Genomic DNA, 21,442 nt, shown 5'->3' with positions numbered 1-21,442 from the left:
TTGTTAATTATTGTATTTTATAGTACATTTTGAACCTAATTTTTTAATAATATATGTTATTTGCCATGTCCCAATTTATGTGGCATTAATTGATAGATTTGTTGGAGTCGAGAGATTTATTTTGTTAATTATTGTAATTTATAGTTTTTTTTTCCGTCAATTTCAAACAATATATGTTGTTAATTGATAGAATACTTTTAATGTAATTTTAAAAAAATAAATATGTGTGACTCTCCATGTCCCAATTTATGTGGCACATGTAAAGTTTTGACAATTAACCAAAATTTTAATACATTTAAAAAAATATTTTTAAGTCGTTAAATTTTAAGTAATTTAAATTGTTGTATTATTTATTACAATTTATAATACTTTTAAAGTAGTTAAAATATTGTACAATTTATTATGATTTATAACACTTTTTTTAAAAATTTATGTCATATTATGGAATTTGAGAAGTTATTGAAATTTTTATATGATTTTAAAAATATTTTAAATCGTTAGCTATTGTGATTTGTAGTACTTTTTTTAACATAATTTTGAAAATAATATTTATTAATCTATTTGTTCTAATTTATGTGGCAGATGAAGAATTTCAAATATTAACCCTTTTTTATATGTCTCTTTAATATATTAAGTTGTTAATTATTGTATTTTATAGTACATTTTGAACCTAATTTTTTAATAATATATGTTATTTGCCATGTCCCAATTTATGTGGCATTAATTGATAGATTTGTTGGAGTCGAGAGATTTATTTTGTTAATTACTGTAATTTATAAAAAAAAATCGTCAATTTCGTCGACTATTTTTTTTATTAATTATTGTAATTTATTGTTTCTTTTTCGTCAATTTCAAACAATATATGTTTATCATATAATCCATTTTATGTGGTACCAATAGAATTTAGAGAGTCAATTAAATTTTGTATATAAGTTTTAAATAATTAAGCTGTTAATTATTGTAATGTATAGTATTACTTATAGTATTTTTAAAAATATTTAAATATTATATGTTAGGTTTTTTATCCTAATTTATATGGCATTGATAGAATTTAAAGTGTCAAATAATTGTTAATTATTGTAATAGATAATATGGAGTATTTAAGTCATTTATAGTATAGTATAATTAATATATAATATGTAGTATTTAAGTGTTATATTATGGAATTTGAGAAGTTATTGAAATTTTTATATGATTTTAAAAATATTTTAAATTTTTAGCTATTGTGATTTGTAGTACTTTTTTTTCACATAATTTTGAAAATAATATTTATTACTCTATTTGTTCTAATTTATGTGGCACATGCAGAATTTCAAATATTAACCATTTTTTATATGTCTCTTTAATATATTAAGTTGTTAATTATTGTATTTTATAGTACATTTTGAACCTAATTTTTTAATAATATCTGTTATTTGCCATGTCCCAATTTATGTGACATTAATTGATAGATTTGTTGGAGTCGAGAGATTTATTTTGTTAATTATTGTAATTTATAGTTTTTTTTCCGTCAATTTCAAACAATATATGTTGTTAATTGATAGAATACTTTTAATGTAATTTTTTTTTAAAAAATGTGTGACTGTCCATGTCCCAATTTATGTGGCACATGTAAAGTTTTGACAATTAACCAAAATTTTAATACATTTAAAAAAATATTTTTAAGTCGTTAAATTTTAAGTAATTTAAATTGTTGTATTATTTATTACAATTTATAATGCTTTTAAAGTAGTTTAAATATTGTACTATTTATTATGATTTATAACACTTTTTTTTAAAATTTATGTCATATTATGGAATTTGAGAAGTTATTGAAATTTTTATATGATTTTAAAAATATTTTAAATTGTTAGCTATTGTGATTTGTAGTACTTTTTTTAACATAATTTTGAAAGTAATATTTATTACTCTATTTGTTCTAATTTATGTGGCACATGCAAAATTTTAAATATTAACCCTTTTTTATGTCTCTTTAATATATTAAGTTGTTAATTATTGTATTTTTTAGTACATTTTGAACCTAATTTTTTAATACTATATGTTATTTGCCATGTCCCAATTTATGTGGCATTAATTGATAGATTTGTTGGAGTCGAGAGATTTATTTTGTTAATTATTGTAATTTATAGTTTCTTTTTCGTCAATTTCAAACAATATATGTTGTTAATTGATAGATTTTTTGGAGTGGACTATTTTTTTATTAATTATTGTAATTTATTGTTTCTTTTTCGTCAATTTCAAACAATATATGTTTATTATATAATCTATTTTATGTGGTACCAATAGAATTTAGAGACTCAATTAAATTTTTTATATAAGTTTTAAATAATTAAGTTGTTAATTATTGTAATGTATAGCATTACTTATATTATTTTTAAATATATTTAAATATTATATGTTAGGTTTTTTATCCTAATTTATATGGCATTGATAGAATTTAAAGTGTCAAATAATTGTTAACTATTGTAATAGATAATATGGAGAACAATATATGTTTATTATATAATCTATTTTATGTGGTACCAATAGAATTTAGAGACTCAATTAAATTTTTTATATAAGTTTTAAATAATTAAGCTGTTAATTATTGAAATGTATAGTATTACTTATATTATTTTTAAATATATTTAAATATTATATGTTAGGTTTTTTATCCTAATTTATATGGCATTGATAGAATTTAAAGTGTCAAATAATTGTTAATTATTCTAATAGATAATATGGAGTATTTAAGTCATTTATAGTATAGTAATTAATATATAATATGTAGTATTTAAGTGTTATATTATGGAATTTGAGAAGTTATTGAAATTTTTATATGATTTTAAAAATAATTTAAATTCATAACTATATATTTCAATGTACAAGATTTTGATAAAATAAAATCTTTAAAGTTAAATTATAATGTTTTTGAAATTTAAATTATTAAAACATATATAATGATTTTATAGAAAAAATAATATCATATAAAATTAAATGAAAAGGATAATAAATTCAACTTTTACCATGATAAGGTTGAAAAAAATTATTTAAGTGGAAGGAGGTGGGGCCCACTTATATATTTTATATAGTAAGTATTGGACATTTGTAATGATTTAATTGGAACAATGGTAGTAAATCCTAGACTCTTCTAATATATAGTAATAATATATATATTATTTGTCTTTGCATATTATACTAATATGGTTAGCACAGCAGATTGTTTTTCCTTCTTCAGGTATGTCCCTTTTTCACCGACCACTTAATGGTTTATATATTTATAGATATAGATCTTAGTTAGTTAAAGGAATATATATATATATATATATATATATATATATATATATACTGGAAAATATGTATGTATACTTGCCCATATTATTATTATTATTACCAAACATATTTAATACATATTATTACTCCTATATATAGCACTGAGGTTGAAATACATGAGTGAAATTAAACAAAAGCTGGAAGCATATCTTTAATAGAGGTAGAGGTGGAGGGTGCCCCCCACCCCCACCCCCACCTGCTACATTATTTCACTTTCATTTTTTAATAATTTTTTCCTACTGAATATAAGAAATAGAGAAAAGTTTTTACTTTTATGGTCTTAAATTAAATTATGTCAAATGTGTTAAGATGATTTTTACTTTTGTAATTTTAAACATGTCAGGTAGAAAGTTAAAGCTAAAATAATGTAAGAAAAAGAAAAAAATTATTTTTATTAAACGGATTAAAAATAAAAATTCACCTTTTTTGCTTGCTTGCTAGCTCATGATCTAGCTACCTTCATAATAAAGAAATAAATCTAGCTATACATTCTTAAAATAAATAAATGGAGCTACCTTTTGCACTATTATTATTATTATTATTATTATTACTACTACTATTACTATTATTACTATTATTATTATTATTACTATTACTATTACTATTACTATTATTACTATTAGTATTAGTATTAGTATTATTATTATTATTATTATTATTATTATTATTATTATTATTATTATTATTATTATTATTATTATTATTATTTCACCCATCCATCCAGCTTGAAGTTAATTGTTCCTCTTTTACATTTTCTCTCTTTTTTCCTTTGTTGGTTAATTAAAGGGAACTTACATTTTTAGTTTGCAGTAATAAATGAAATCCAACACCTATGAATATTTATATTATTTAATGTGTATTACTACCTATTGTTGCATTTGTTTTGTATTTTGTTGTTTTACTATCTTTTGCTTAAAATTCTAGGATATATCGAAAACAATATCCCTAACTCATATAGGTAAAAATAAATTTTGTGTATGTCATATCTTCTTCAGACTCTATTTATAAAATTACTTATTGCGTATATATGGTGTCCAACAGATTTTATTGGGATTCTTCAAATACGTTATCCATTCTCTTTTATATAGTCCACTAGTTCATGCTCAGTACAGATCCAACTAATTACACGTAATTTGATTTTAAATTTACTTGACTAGCTAATTAATTAAAACATTTGCTCTTTAATTTCTTGACGGGCATGATAACAAATAAAGGATGTTTTGGTAATAATATAATTGTTGTAATATTATATTTAGTGGCAATAATAAATATGAGTATTGAAAACTTGCATTATATAAATGTCGCTAAAGGCTTTAGCGACTATAAATGCAATATCATTAACTCAATTGCCGATAAATCTTTTTTGCGGCAATATTTCTCTCAATCATTAACTAGAAGTCTCGAATTGAGCCTTGAATATGAAAAAAAATCATGTTCGAAATCCTTTTCACAATGCGCGAGTACAAATTAGTCAAACTCAATGCAAATATTAAACATCGAATGAGAAACTTTAAAAAACAAAAAAAAAAAGAGTTTCTTTCCTTTACCTAATATTATGATTATGTATGTTCCAATTATTCAATCACGTAACATAGTTAGATGCTAGAGATTAGAGATATAGGCCTTTGAAACTAACTACACATAATTTTGTAAGAAATATTATAAATGCACCCAGCTGGACCAGATATCTTTGTCACTTTTTTTGAGAAAATAACAAAAATGGTGTTCATATGGTTGAGGGTTGATACAAATGGCCTCTCTTTAAATATGCATTAAATTACTTTGGTTTTTTAATATTATTTTTTTCCTAAAGTTAACACTTTTTAGTCTTTGTCAAAACAGTGAAAAAAAAACTATTTGACCATAAACTCCAAAACAAGTCCTATCTCGAATAATTAAATTTGACCAATATTTTAAGATCTTTTTATCATATTAATATGAGAAAAATTGTAATTTATAGTACTTTTGTATAGTTTTTTAATATCTAAAATTTAATTTAACTTTTAAAATTAGTCAAATTAACTTGCGAAATAAATGTGACAACTATTCAGAGGGTATAGTACATATAGTTCTTATAATTGGCTTGGGGAAAGTAGGCTTTTTTTCTTCTTCTTTTGAAAAATTCAATTTACTCATTCAATTATAGGCTTCTCACGTGGCTCAGTAATTATAGCATAATAATAACAACTCAGCAATTACACAAATAATAATTGACAAAATTGGCAGAAAAGACTAACCCCTAATATATATAGCAATATATAGCTAGATAAATAATGTATATTACAGCCTAGAAATTCAATAATTGGTGGTCCATACACTCTTCTTACCCTAAAAATAGAAATTCACCTGTTTTTTATGGCTTTACTAGTTTCTAGAAACTACTAAAAGTTAGAGGGTTACCATAGGCTAACATATAGAGCTTAAATACAAAAACATGATCAATGAAAATTCATATAACCGATTACAAAACGAACTTATATTTTGTCCATCTCAAGCTCATATAGAGGAGGGTTACGATAGGCTAGCGCAAAACTTAACAATTCGTGATGTAATACAAATAAAAACTTTGAATGGAGAAACCTAGACAATGAGAATTCATATAACCGACCAAATTCATAAGGTGTTAGGATATAGTTTCACTCTTCCCTAGATGCACATATTTTACATCATAAATCTTAGCAAAAAGAAAAACATTTCAGAGATTCACTAATAATATTGACAAAAATCCCATCTCATTAGAAAATATAGTTTCTGATATCTTTCATCAGCTTATCCATAAAATACAGACATCATATTAGGCTTCTCACAAGAAAATTTTGATGGCATACAAGGAGAATGATAACAAACATGAAACAACACAGAAAAGAATGGCCCTCTTAGTTCACCAACAAAATAAAATCAACTGTAAAAAGAACAAGAGAGAATTAAAACACAGCCTATTCAGTGTACAAAAATCAATGCCTTCAGTGTCTGATTCTTTCATATGCTTTGTCTCTAAAAGTGCTAGCCGCAATCAAGCATAATTGTGCACCATACCACGTCTGGATGAGCATTAAAACTTTGCTGTCGCAGAATAAGAGTGGGTGTTATAAACAATAGCTTACTGCGCTTTGTCATGTAATGAGGAGCTAGAGTATTCTGTTCCATTTTCTGAAGTTACTTCGGATGTACCACTGGTTGATACATCACCGTGATCGTTTGTGCTACCGCGGAAGCTCTTTGACGAAAGAGCAGGGTTACCCTGAGGTTGACCATTTGCCATACCTTGTCCTTCCTCTGCTAGTCGTTTAAGAAGATTCATGACTGTAGGAAGGAACTTTGTGGATAAAGAGAGAAGTCCAGGAAGCTGCCAAAATGCATATAGAAGATCACATTCCCGAGAAGACAATTATTTCATAAGTTTCCACATTTGTGAATGAAGCAATTAAGTGGATAAAGAAGATTAAGCCAGAGTGGTTGTGTTTGGACTTACATAACAATATAAACAGTGAAGTATAAAACATCGCAAAAATAGAAAGGATATGTCAAATCTATTTCACCATTGGAAAATCAAATGAGATAACAACCTACTGAAAGGACCACAAATGTCTACTCCTTGCATCGCTTGGAAACAGATAAAGAAAAGAAAAGTTACAAGATTTTCTGTTCTGTTGCTGTGTTTGTTTGGATGATCAGAAAAGAAAATGAAAGGTAATTATTTCCCTTCCAGCATCTCCTACTTTTATGAGTTTATCTTCCTTCCCCTAGTTGCCTAGCCTAGGTAAAACATCTCCAGGTAAATAAACCGATGAAAAGAAGCACCACGGGAAGATCACAACTTCATTACTTCTTTATTTTGATGACAAGGGAAACCCACAGCTACTACCCTTTGGGTGCGCACAGGGTAAAACCCTCGATCCTATGCAATAGCTCGCAAACCACATAGGAGAGGTAACCCGCACTAGGCAAGTCCGGTGTAACGAGCTCGACCCAGAAGGCAAACCTCATGCTTTTGCTGGCAAGGGGTTTCGAACTTGAGACCTCCAACATGAAAGTCTCAAGCCCAAACCACTGGGCCACCCCGAAGGGTACAATTTCTTTACTTCTTTTTTGTAACTATGTGGAACAGAATTTTAGAACGTCATTTGCAACTGAAAATCATCAGTGTTGCACTTGCAGAGTGTAGAAAAAAAATTCTAAGTCTTTTAAGAAGCAACTAGCAAGAGTCTACAAAAGTTATTTGGTTGAACTGTTTTTCCTTTTTATAAAGACTTTTGGTTGAATTGCTTCTAGTTTGCAAACAATAGAACTCTGAGAAAGAAGATTCAGCACTTACAACTCCATTGCGGAATTCGCCTGAGATATCCATTTGCACCCAAAGAGCTTTAAATAGCAGATAGGCGACGAATATAAACCCTAAATATAAAGGATTTCTGGAGAGAGAGAAAAAAACCGCATGAGCTAGAGTTAAACCATGTTATACTGTAAAATATAGGGGGGCATCATGAACTACAAGTCAGAAGGAATACCTCAAAAGTGTCATGAATTCATTGAATCCCAAAACAACCATGGCAACAATTGCCCATGGAGGTGGTAACCAATTATTATTTCTCTTGCTAGCCTCCTGAAAGTTGAATAAGAGAAAATCAGAAGTTATCAAGAACGAAGGGCAAAACTTCAAATAAACATTATTGATGCCAGAACATAACCTACAGGTGTATAGGTACTCTCCGACTTTTTAGCACTACAAAATTAGAATACATACACCTAGCGGCTAGCATGAAAGACAATCAACCACCTAGTACCAAAAGGTACATCCCACTCTTTGATCAAAACAAATCTCGGGTGTTCAAGGACATGATAGCACTTCAACTGTTTTTAATACCATTATTTAGTGAATATAGCCAGCATTTACAATACCTTCCTACCCTTGTTGAAACTTCCAGAGCTTCAACCAACAATCAAACAACATAAAAGAATGCACTGTCAGAAAAGCAGAAAGAGATGCAGAGTAGAATCTAATATCTTGCCTGAGCAGCAATGGCTTGTGAAACAACATATTCAGTCTCCGTCTTGAATTGCCTCCACAAAGACTTGCACTGGACAGGTGTAATCAAAGTTTTTGATGGAGGGACCTGCAATATAAATTGACCACAAGATGAACATTTTGATGGGCTGAACTATACCACGCAAAGATTACTTAGTCATACAAAAAAGAGTCTAGTTCCTAAAGACGAAAAAAATTCTTAGGACCTTTGTAGTCTTTTCAGGTAGAAAAATCAATTCATTAAGATGAAGCAAAGAACACCTCAGACTATGTTGTGGAGATTAGCGTGTACGTTTAGAACTTGATTGTATTATATTCAATCCAAATTTTCACATAATTTAGTTGATGGTCATCACTAGCGAGATCCCAAACAAAATATTTACACTCTGAACTGTGTAATGATGACTGGCCTATTAATGGAAAGAATCTTATCTTTCCCCTTTTCGTCGGCCAATTTTTTTGCTTGCATTCCAAGACAAACCACATAAGTAAGCGAATTACCTCATCCCAAGTGCTAGATGCCAGAGGATCAACTGATATAATGCTCTTTGAGGAAGAAGCACCTGGTTTTCCATCTACAAGAGCAACTATAAGTATTTTGTCTATACTGTCACCCTCATCTTCCAAGCGAACTGCAGCCATAACTGACAGGAGCTTCAGAGACTGGGAGAAAATCGAGAGAAGTCAGTACAATCTTAGATGTAATAATTGACACGTGAAATCACACACCAAAAAAAGGGAACTTATGTCAGTCAATCATACAGCTGATCGTGCAGTTTTAGTAATTGCGCGAATATCTTCCTTGCCAGTCCAAATTCGTGGCATAGAATCCTGATCATGGCTGAACAATGTTGAAAACCTGCAAATAGTTTTCAGCTCATCAGCATATTTATAATAAATAGTGTATGTCAGAGCTGTAGAACAAAGATAAACTTATGTCCATACCTGTCCTTCATGCGACTCAAGACCCTTCCAGCTTCTTCCTTTGCCTTCGCTTCAACTACTCCTCGTGCATAATCTTTCAACCGCAATACCATGTTATCCCTACTTTCTTCATCCATTTCAAAACCAGAAAGTGCAGCAGCAAAACCAGAGACTGCTGTATCAGTCTCACGCTGAAGCAGTTTTCTTATTGCTGGCCATGTATCATCACCAGCTCCATCTAAAAGAGCCTCAACTGGTCCAGCCAATGCCTCGTTCAGTTTTGTCTAACAAAGAATTTCTCTTCAGTTCCAGGATAAACTTACATTGAACTTAAAATCAAATGGTCATCCCGCTTGTTTGCTATCATGTAGGATCCTCTAACAACAACAAATAGTTATAAATAATATGCATCTGGGACCAGCTAATTGAGCTATCAGAGGCAACTAAGTGATGGCATCCTTTAATCAGGGAAACGATCTTAAACATCCCAAGTATGCCAACGCTCATTTTTTTACCTCAAAATCCTAGAACAGAACACTACAAAAAAATGAAGTGAGTTCCGCAAAGTCACATTAATATACTAAACTTTGGCCCTAACTCAACCTCGAAAGTTACATGAGAAGGCGAGGTATAAGGGAGATCACATCCCATGCGCTGGTCCGATGTGGGACCCTTACCACCTCAACCAAAACACACACTGGACATTTGGAGGTGAATAACACAAGGGGGTCAAACATTGATGTGTTGAATAACACAAGGGTTTATCGTTGGATAATAAAACAACAGGGAAAGATTGGTATGGCTTTAATATCATGTTACGAAAATGGACCTTGGGCATTGTTCAATCTCAGAAGCTAGCTTCAGAAACGAGCACCCTCCAAAATGTAAGGAAACTCTGGCTACAAAGTGACACTTAATGGTAAACTATAAAGGTTGTCACATTTCATACCTCATAGAGGGTTGTCACTTCAGTCAGCTTGGCACTGCGAACTTCAGCAATATGAGCATCTACATCACGCCTCAGCTTATCCTTCACTCTAGATGAGTCCCATTTTGCTTGGTCAATAATAGCATCTACAAAATAATGCATCAGCATTCAGATTTCAAAAGGCAAGATGCTGACACTGTGCTCAACATTTTATTTCCCGCACAAAATATCACCTATTAAAGCTTTCCAGTCTTTGGGCATTATTTCATTAACTACAAGGTCGGTAAGATTTTTAGAAGAGAAACATTAATGAACACTAGTTTCCTACAAATGCTGAAAATCAGCAAGTGATACACCAATCTCTTTGCAAAAATTATTCTGGTTTGATATTTCCAACCAGAAAAGTTGTTATTTCTACAAGAGAAGGGAAGAAGAACATATCAATAGTCATAACAGCTCAAATCACATGCACCCAAAAAGGCATAGAAGTGGGTACGCTATAGCAACAAAAAACATCAGAAATTTACCCTGCAAACCCAAGTGAACATTTCAATAAATAATCATCAGTAATAAGCAACTACTTCAACTAATTGACATTTAAGAGAAGCATAGTCAGCTCTACAAGTCTATTCCCAGAGAATCAACAGTTTTTATAACCAGACTCCCTACATCGAGTTAGGGTATCAACTCCTTGATCATTTTTAATGACCTGGGGGGGGTGGGGGGTTATCATAATGATAAAATGTCCTCATCAACAGAAAAAAGATATAAATCAAGTGGGGTAAACCAGTAACAGCAATGGCAGATTGCATCCTATACCTGTGCATTCTTCATCAAAATGGGACATAAAAATCTCAGCACATTCACGAGCAGCCAGAGCAAACCCTTTACCCCCCTTCAATGCCTTCTCAAATGCATCTTTAAATCTTTCAAAAGCATCAGATCGGATGTGTCCCAGCATAGATTGGTAGGCTGGTTGGACAAGCTATAAAAGACAGGATAAATCAGAGGGGGCATGCAATTAAAAAAAGGCCCTTCATTTTGAGGAAAATGAGTAAAAAATTGTGTTTAGAAAATGAATTTGCATCATTAGTTGAATGAGTACCATTAAGTTTAGAAATTTTAGCATGTGCATTTATTTGGTTGACTCTAAGAAGCCAAAGAGTTCTCATTAAGACGCAGGAGCCAGCAAGTTGGGTTGGTCAATTTAGAATGGTTAATGCAGGGAATATAACCAAAGGATTGTGTGTATGTAGTAAAACAGGTTTAGGAGAGAGCAGAGCCTAGCCCGGTACCTGAAGCAATTTCTCTTCCAAATGCTTTCGCTTTGAGGATCTAACCCCTTCATCAAAGAAGGTAGCCTCGGTATCATACCTATGAAGAAAAATAATCTTATTATCCATGTGCAGCCTTCTTATAATGTATATATGCATAAATGAAAAACAAAAATTACATACTAAGGGAGAAAATGGTAGGAGAAATTACAATAAAATGAATATTCTCCATTTCAATCAATATGATACTTTCTATTTCAGGACATAAGAAAATTTCCTGCTAATAATTATACATATAACTATTTATTTAAAGCTCTAAAAGATCAAATTCATTCAACTGATCAAAGTCACATATTTTGATCAAACTAACTCTCAATTACTACTATTGTATTTGCTTCACACTCATATTCAAGCCATACTGTCACAAAATGAGTGTGATATGAGATTGAAGCCCAACAAATCCACGGGATGATCGTCACAAAAAGGCAGATGTTAAGACATATGTGCAGTAATACAAGAACGGAAAAAATTAGAAATGGGTCACATCCGACAAAATGCGCCATTCTGTAGATGTGACTATGATGACTAAAAGTGCTTAAATAGAAAGATGTAGATAAGTCTCAAAATCGCTTATATTCTCATGGAATCAAGGGAGATTCAGCAAATAAATAAAAAAAAATACAATAGAAGCAGAGTACTTATATTATAGATTCCACCTAGTTGTGGTAAAGGCTCAGTAGTTGTTCTTCATCAAAAAAAAAAAGGCTCAGTAGCTGTTATATCTACATCAGATCTGGTGTTCGCCAGGAGTGTTTTTAGCCTTACTAGAGGCATGTATATCAGTACAGTGATAAGAGTGAGTTTCAGAGAACTCCAAGTTCAGAAATCTCCTAATTTACCTTTAAAAACAAATTACTATTAGAATAAAAGGAGACTAATCAAAGGGAATGGATACAAAGGAATTGGATGGCGGGGACACCAACAAATTTAGGATTGTGGAATAGTTGATAGATTGTTTTGATATAGAAAAAATAAGGAGAAAGCACAAAATGAAAAGAAAGAAAAAAAAAAAAGAAACTGGACCAGCAGAACGGCAGGCACCCTGCAGTATTACCCAGCCATCATTATTAGTCTAGGAGTAGAACGGAAGAAAGACGGTAGAGGAGAGAAATATAATCCTGCAAAAAGAGGGTGGGGTGGGTGACTAAAGTTGGGGGTGAGGGAGAAGAAAAAGAAAGTAGTTTTACCGGAACTTGGTGACAATCAGCCCGCTCTTCTACCCTTCTCCACTTAAATACTGTAGTTTGCTTGGCACAAAGCTCGAACCTGTGACCTAAGGCACAAATCCCTCAACCTTTGGCAACTGGCTAACTCTCGAGGACGAAAAAGAAATAGTAGTGCACCAGAGGTAATTCTCCAATAATTGAAAGGACAAGAAGATGGAGGGAAGGAGGAACACTGAGAGAAGGGTTTGCTTCCTTTATTTGTACCCTAGGTTTAGGTAATCATATTTGTTAAAATATCCAGAGATTTTACGCACACAACCCAAGAAGTTTATTCCAGTCAGAGTAAATCCGGTGACAAAAACACAGCGAGAAGGTGGATCATCCACAGCCAGCCACAACAACCACATACCTAATACTGTAACACCCTTTCTTTTATCAGTCCATAAAAAACCTTTTTTGACATACCTAGTAACACCTCACAACTATTTATCGGGAAAAAAACAACTTCCTTTCAGCACAATATGGCAAAGATATTGTACAAAGTACTCATCTAAATCTCTTTGCTTTCCTATATTGATGCTAAACCAAAATAAGGTCCGCCAGAACCTCAACCATAGTTCTAGCGTATCATTAGTTCTTGTGTATATCAACCTAAACACCGCTCCACCAGCATTTCCTTCCCAACACCTTAAGTCATTAAACTGCTAATTGGGTAATCAAAGAAGGAGCATCTGATAAGAACAAAATTTCAAGGATTCTAGCAGAGAACTAGACACGGATAAAATTCAGAGAAACCATTCGGTTTTATCCTTTGTCCTCAACGCTCTTTAATGCTACTCTTCTAGCTGTTTTTCATACCATAAGCTTTATCAAATGTGATGAAAATGCAATGATCAATTAATTCATATATTCTCCTTGCTCTAATCACAAGAATGCCTAGACGCATCCTTCTGGAAGGCAAGAAATATCACATTAAGAACATCCGCTCCAGATGAACTTCACGTGTGAAAATACTAGCTTTCCAACATTCTGTGTGTGTTACTGGAAGCACAACCATGCTATACCACACGAAAGTTGTGTCCTTACTCTGATAGACAAGCGTCCAAAATTGAGCTGACCTTCCTTCCAAACCCTCGTACAGAATGAGAATTAACTGCCTCTTCTAATTGAGACCATTCCTACAACAAGTCAATTAATTTAAAATTAACAGTGATCTTCAAAGTAGTGGATATAACAGAACAAGATATAACTTCTCAAATAAACCTCTAAACAATTATGTATACCTCATTTTCAGTAAAAGAAACATATTTTTCATTGGCAATCTCTTCACACCGCACCGTAGCTACCATAACCTGTAATTAGATCAAAATTAAGTATGTCACTAGTACATGAATAACTAATTGACAATTTCAATTCCAGTAGATTTTTAGGTTATAACCTTATGGGCAGGCAGGTCAAGGTCCTTGTTCTCCTTTATAACCTTCCATATCTGTTGTGAACTAAATGAAAAGCCTGATGCAGGAACAACAGCCCGCCTATCTCCAGCAAGCCCACCAGGTGCAATAGAATGAAAGAATCGCTGTCTAAGACTAGCCACCTTAACAAAGAAGCATGAAGGAACACAAATATGTAAATCAGAGTCAACTAAACAATAAAGTAAGTCTTCTGATCTGATCATTGGCAACAACATATCCAAGACAACCATATGTGATAAAAGTAGATGTGAACTACTAAAAAAGGAACATATATGTTCAACAAATGCTCCAAAAAAAAAACATACCTGCTCTTTGAATTGTTCTTCCTTCTCTTCAAAACTAGAAAGAGCCACGACCTCGACCTGGACATTCAATCAATTTCACCAAATCTGTGAGCATAGATATAAACAGACAACGAGAATGTAACAGCAGATGAATCTTACTGTGACTCACATTAAAAAACTCACTTAACGGTGTATCCTTGTGAGCTTGCGGCTTTGGGACAGAATCCCATATCTACACAGCCAGAACAGGTACAATAAAATCAATAATGTTGAGTTTAGAAGGGGAAAAAAAAACAAGAAAACTAAAAAAACCATGAATACGGTACCTTCTGAATGTCTTCCCTTAGAACAGGTTCCAAGTTTTCAAGGGGAGTCTACAAATGAAAGTGAAATAACAACCTGCTTAAATACACTTTTTTTCACAGGACAGGTAGATACTATAAATGGCAGAAAAGCACTTTTGAGAGAAGAAGGCACCTACCCTTGTTTTGTCACGAATAACAAACATCAATGTCGTTTTACGTGGACTAAATAACCTCATCATAACCTGGTCACAAAAGAGTAAGTCGTAAAACATCCGGAAGGAATGTTAGGAAAAAGAAACATCTATAAAAGAGAATCTATGTACTTTACCTGGAAGACAGTCTTCAAAAGAGGCTTATTGGCAGCCTGCTCACGACCAATATCATGACACCACCTGAATAGTTAATACTTTTGAGCCACACATACATATTTTCTTCTAATTTCAATTTATTAGAAGTTCATGTACTGCATATTTCACATAATAGAGGAACTTACATGTTGATAAGCACTATATCAGAAACAGCAAGTGCGAATAGAGCGCTCTGCTTCTCAAATGCAGTGTCATCCTACAAAAAAATTGTAAATCCTGAATGAGAAACAATCAGCTCAATTGCTAGTTATCCCACCTCATGAGCAAGTTTATAGAAGGATCATCTCAAATTTCGGTTAGCTCCAAATTAATCACAGAACAGTTAACGGTTCCCAGTATGTCGAGCAAGGAAATCCATAAACATATTTGGACACAGTGCAACTACATTAACACGCAGAACAGTGAGGTAAAAGATCTCATAGACCGGGAATCTACTGAAATCTGTTCAAAAGTTATTCAGTGAGTTCATCATAGGATTACAATTTACAAAGAGAAAGCTACAGTAATTTGAAATTTATTTTTGTAGAGCAAGAAGTAGGGATGTGAAATGAATCGATGATCCATACTTTAATTTTCAACAAGTAACAAACAGCTGTCCATGGTGCTATCTGTCATCTGCACCCTTATTAAAGGTGTACGGCATTTGGGGAAAATGCTTTAAGGATAATATGCATCTGGTCACACGAAAATAAATGATGGAGTTGGCCTTATTAGTTGTTGTGGGTCATGAGAGCATGTAACTTGTTTTGAATTTATCTTTATTTTATATAAGCCCAACAAATGGAAAGTAAACTTTCTTTCAAAAAAAAATTCAATTTCAAAACAGATGGAAAGTAAACCATCATCTAAAAAGTACTTTCAACACACCTCTCCTCGTTCTCTACCGTCTGTGCCTTCTAAATCCATGACAAGGGTGCAAGGCTCAATCCCAGCACATCGAGCCATCCAAATACCTTTTGTAGTTTGTGACCTAGAAAATACTTGATTCGGTCAGCTCACCCCTACAGTTAAACAGCAGACATCTAGCAAATAAAACAATTACACATACCTTCCCCTGTATGCATCCATCTCTCTGAAGTTAGTATGAAAAAGATGATTTAACAGTGTACTCTTCCCTGCATTATCACAGTTAAATTTAGTCACTATTGGAAAACAATATAATAGCATTGATTCCAAAAGGAAGATTAGGATGATTAGTGTAGTCAAACAGTAAGGATAAAATAAGAAAACCCTGACAAAAAGGAGAGGATAAGACTTGAGGCACTCAATGACATGGACATAAAGATCTGAATTAGCTCCAGTGTTGGTCAAAAACATGAAGCATTCACAAACAATGACTTAAAGATATGATAAAGACCTACTATTCGTCAAGCTTCACCAAACTAATTTGAAGTCATTATAATCCAAAGTAATAATTATTAGAGGTTTTTTGAGAGAGAATCCATACCGCTACTTTGTGGGCCCATAATAGACACTACGGCATATGAAAGACCACATTCTGCTAGTTTAACTTCCTTCATGAAGTTCTCGACTCCAGCAACATTGAACATTCCATCCCCATCAATGAGGTGAGTTGAACAACACTCATCCTTGTTATCTGAAAGCATTAGAGTATAAAGTTTACAAAAACCCAACTTCTGTACATGAACAGAACAACCTTCAACAGAGCATCATAATACTTCGTAACAAGATGGAAAAATGGAGAAGCTTCGGTTGATTCAGAAAAGCTGAAAGTCCCGTGGTTAAGCTATTAAGTGGTTAAGTAAAATCTACTCTTATTTATCAGTTCAACCCAACCTTCCCTCTTGGGGGCACCCTACATTTTCTCACAACAGACAAAAAGTATGTTTAACAACTGCATTCAGCACATTCACAGTGTGCAGTAATCTGATTCCAACCCAAAAAAACACTTCCAAGATTCAAATCCTTTCTAAACTACTTTATCTACAGCAACCAAACTATTCCAACTTGAAAACATGCATGAGCTGCAAAACCCCAATTACATCTACTAAATCAAAGGTAACTCAAATTCAGTCCATGTCTAAGCCTAACCCAAGAAAAAAATAGTCAATCAAATGCAACCGTCAAGAACCCATAAATCAAGATCAAGATTTAAAGAACTCAAACACCCAATAAGCAAAAACCAATCTTCCTAAAGGAAAAAAAAACAAACTTTCTAATAAACCCAAGAAAAGGGGGCTAAACCATGAAACCCCATTAATTAATAACAAAATCAGTAAATGAATCATTAAATTTTAGGGGTTTTGAAGAAAGGTTAGTGATATAAACCTTCAAGAATCAAGAATGGATCCGAAGAGAAGAAAGTAAAACATACCCATCTGAGAAGTAGAAATCTCGATCAAAAGGTCCCAATCGAAGATCGCAAAGACTTGAAACTTGAAAAGGAGTAGACAATTTGCGATCTCAGATGGAGAGGTAGCAAGCAGCAGCCCCTTTTTGTCTTAAAAAGTGTGCTTAGACTATCTGATGATCAAAGGACACAGCTGAAATATAAAGGCAAAACAAAAGGAACAAAACAAGAATTTTGCACTAACACTTTGGTAAAAAAAATCAATTTTCACAGAGAAGTGAAGAAATCAAATGGTGTTTTTTTAGGTTTGAAAATTCTAAGTAGACAAGAACATGAGTAATTTCCTTCTCTATTTTTTTTTTGGTTTAGTTTGACATCATTAAAGGGATAAAGAATTTAAAGGGCATTGGATAAATTTTATTTGCGTTAGAGTCATTCAAAAATAGTTTTTCTACTAGTATAAAACTCTCTATAATAATAGTAATGATAAATTTTATTTATTAATACTAAAAATATGTTGTGAATAAGATTTAAAAAAAAAGTTAAATTATCACAATAGTTTCTCTTAATTAATTATATATGTATCTAATGATGAAAATGTTAAAATGATAAGGGTATAAATTCAAATTTAATATGTTACATATTAAGTAATTAATATGCAACCATTACGGTTGAAAACAAAAAATCATAATTAGATATCAATCCCTCCGTTTATTTTTATTTTTCTAAAATAAATTCTCATTTTTACTTGTCACTTTTGATATATCGAGAAAAGATAATAATTTTTTTTTATGTTTTACCTTCAACATTAATTACTTATTTTTCAAATCTCGTCTATGACATCATTCAATAGAGGATAATTTGGTAAAATACATATATCATTCATTATTTTTTAATGAGTGTGTCAAGTCAAACTGTGACAAGTAAAAGTGAACTGATTGAGTATATTCTTATTTGTAATTGTTTAAACCCCTTAATGATAATGTTTGGGAAAACTTAAACACAAAATACGAGTAGATTTAAAATTTTTAAGTAATTATACATTTACGTGTTGATAAAATAATTTATCTATCTTTATTCAAAGGTTTGATTTCTTCTCTCAAATTTTATTTCTATTCCTCGTTGACTTTAAAAAAAATGTTAATGCAAATTATAGTGCAATGTTTTCTTCATTATTAATTATAAAACAAAATTATAGCACACACAAGCCATTGTTTTCTTTTTCTTATGAAAAATAATATAAAGTATATTTTGGTTTTTTTAATGTCAATCATGAGGATTGAATTTGTTCATCATTTAACTTATTGGGAAAGCTGAAAAAGTAATGAAATGGTAAAAGTTTTTACTGCATCCTACTAATTACCGAGTCCTACTTTATTAACCCACCAACCATTACAAAATTTCACCGCTGAATTTGAACAGAGTGATATGAATGTAATATTATTTTTATTATAAAAAATAATAATTTTTAAATTAAAAAAAAAATTATTTCCTAATCTGAGAAATAAGTAATAATAATTCGATTTTGAAAAAAAATAGAAATTAGTTATTATACTAATTAAAAAGAGAATAAAGGAAATTAGCATGACGAAGTCTAATAAAATGACCGACATGCGGTCCACCAACCAACCGTCCATTTAAGTGTTTTATTTTACAAAAAGAGAAACGCCGTCCAGCGGCGCGTGTGGCCCGTAATATATAGAATCAGACTTTTATAAAGTTAACACCAAACATTCCCTAAACCTTTTGGAATAATTTATAAATCATCGTATAAAAAGTAAATTGCATTAGATAAATCGCGTGTAATGAGTTCGACCAAAAAAATCAAGAGATCTATGTTCTGTCATCTTGACGCCCTTGTAGGTTATTAGCCTCTTAGTACATATGGTCAAAATCAAAAAGTAATGTCAATTGATATTTTTTCTTTAGTTTCTCATTCGATATTCATTACATTCATTAAAGCTTGACTAATTTTGAATTTGTATTACCGAGTCTCATATTGAAAGGGAAAATGTTGCCTAACAAAAATAGTATGTATCCAAAAAAATTCACAGGGCATAACGCGGATCATATATTATGCAGATCATAAAATTTTAATTATTATAATTCTTATTTTTTACATGCTAGTCAATGGAATGGTTTTCATTTTTTGATCGAGATCAATAAAATTACAAGATCAAAATTCATCAATATTTTATTATCTTAGAGATTACATCATCTCAATTAAATTTACATATTTCTAATTTGATGGCAAACGCATAGTTTCACTTTTATGAATTTTCTTTAATAAACAAAATATAAACATCAAAATCAATATTGTTAATTTCAATATTTTATAATTTATAACTCAACCTTTTTAATATATATAAATTTTATAATAATGATAAAACGTCTCGAACACTAATTGAATAATATTTGCTTGTATATTTTTCTTTGAATTTGTAACTTCTTGCTGATATATGAGGCATCTCATCTCATATCATTGTAATGTATCTCATCTCAACAATGGATCTTCTTAACTTATAGTAATTTGACAAATTGTAGTGGTGTGTAATTGTGTTATTAACACTCTTTATAAAATATCATGTTATAATTTTAGGATAATGTATTATTTAATTCACTATAGAAATGGTAATTTTATACTAAACTTAACTATATACAAGATTATGATTTATGTTATGAACGTCATCAATAAAAGTTCTATATAATTTTGGGATTAACAAGTATGCTTGTTTGGAACGTTTGAGTAAGTTTGATAGTTTTCAAAACTTATGAAGATAAATCACACTTCATGTTTATTTAAAAGATATATAAAAAATAAATAAAAAAATCCACTTCGATTTTATAAAATTGGACAAAAATTTCACCCCTTAATAGTTTGGTATTAAATGCTCCGGTTGTTACTTAGTGGATCAAATATATCATTTTTCTAATAAATAAATTATTTCTTTACCTTTTAATAACATTTAACTCATTAAAAAAATAGTACATTTTTTTAAAAAAATCTACATTTATATAGGACCATATTTTTGTTTCTTTTCATTTAAAATAAATCTAGCTAATAAATAAGTGGGATATTTCTATCACTTAATCTTTTTCAAATTGAAGAAAGACAAATATTTGCTAGTAAAAAAGAGAAAATAGCCAAAAGACCCCTTAATCTATTATCTAATTCTCAACTACACACTTATACTTTACGTGAGTCTTACTATCCCCTTAAACTATTTAAAAGTGAAATTATTTGCTCCCTGAATGCTGAGATGACAAAGAAAGTGTAGTTCACTCTCTTTGACAGAGTGAGAAGCAAAAATAATAGTAATTAAAACTTTAATTTTTAGATTATTTTTAGTTTATATTGGTTTTCAGTTTTTTTTTTTTTTTAAAAAATTAAGTTTCCTTTCAGTTTCAGTTTATTTTTTCTTTTTACCTTCTTTTTTTTCTCTTCACCATAGCAGCACCGGCGGAAACTCAGCTCCACCACCAAGTCCTTCGTTAGCCTCCCACCATTAAGCGGATTTTCATCCTCAAATCACATTTTTTTCACGGTAGATCCATTTGAAAATTTGACAATAGCTTAAAATCGAAAGTCAAGAGGATCAAATTTTAGTGTCATTAATGGAGAACTTTAGGAACCCTTGAGTGAAATTTATAAGTTTCCTTAGTTATGTTATCCTGATCCAACCACCGTACATATTATCGCGCCGTCAATCGCCATCTACCTCCGCCGTGAACCACCGCGTTCATCTTTAAAATTGCTAAGCTCTCAATAATTTCAACCAAAATCCAAAACCCATCAAATATGAAGTCTCCAAATATTGAAAATTATCACTCTTTTGTGTTCATCACTAAGCTTCAATGCAGCCCATTCATTGCGTATCCCACCAAACAACATTAAATGGTAAATCTTTTTACCATAATCGACCTTTTTAAATTCTTTTATTTTATTGAACAAAAATCATGATGAATTTTCAGTTGATGTACATAAGGTTATGAAGAAAAATTCACTCAA

The 21,442-nt window shown here is 31.1% G+C and overlaps 1 protein-coding gene across 2 annotated transcripts; it reads right to left on the bottom strand.

Annotated features, from left to right (window-relative positions):
- Window positions 1-6,027: 6,027 nt before the first annotated feature.
- LOC125820787 (protein ROOT HAIR DEFECTIVE 3) lies at window positions 6,028-17,675 on the bottom strand. Of its 2 annotated transcripts, XM_049500223.1 has the most exons (23): window positions 17,458-17,675; window positions 16,570-16,719; window positions 16,171-16,237; window positions 15,990-16,092; window positions 15,248-15,318; window positions 15,083-15,146; window positions 14,931-14,996; window positions 14,776-14,823; window positions 14,619-14,681; window positions 14,471-14,527; window positions 14,129-14,287; window positions 13,974-14,042; window positions 13,777-13,868; window positions 11,486-11,564; window positions 11,010-11,175; window positions 10,212-10,336; window positions 9,284-9,546; window positions 9,101-9,197; window positions 8,840-9,001; window positions 8,322-8,426; window positions 7,821-7,915; window positions 7,628-7,724; window positions 6,028-6,658 (listed from the first exon to the last, which is right to left on the bottom strand). In XM_049500223.1, the coding sequence occupies exons 1-23, from the start codon at window positions 17,459-17,461 to the stop codon at window positions 6,413-6,415; spliced, it is 2,448 nt and encodes an 815-aa protein (XP_049356180.1). In that variant the 5' UTR covers window positions 17,462-17,675; the 3' UTR covers window positions 6,028-6,412. The 2 variants fall into 2 exon arrangements, with proteins under 2 accessions (XP_049356180.1, XP_049356179.1); XM_049500222.1 differs by lacking the exon at window positions 17,458-17,675 and having other exon boundaries at window positions 16,570-16,729.
- Window positions 17,676-21,442: the final 3,767 nt, after the last annotated feature.

The sequence above is a fragment of the Solanum verrucosum genome, unplaced genomic scaffold (assembly GCF_900185275.1).
Source record: "Solanum verrucosum unplaced genomic scaffold, falcon-dt-bn FXZP01000117.1, whole genome shotgun sequence".
Lineage (NCBI taxonomy): Eukaryota > Viridiplantae > Streptophyta > Magnoliopsida > Solanales > Solanaceae > Solanum > Solanum verrucosum.
This window is presented reverse-complemented; position numbering and strand designations above follow the sequence as displayed.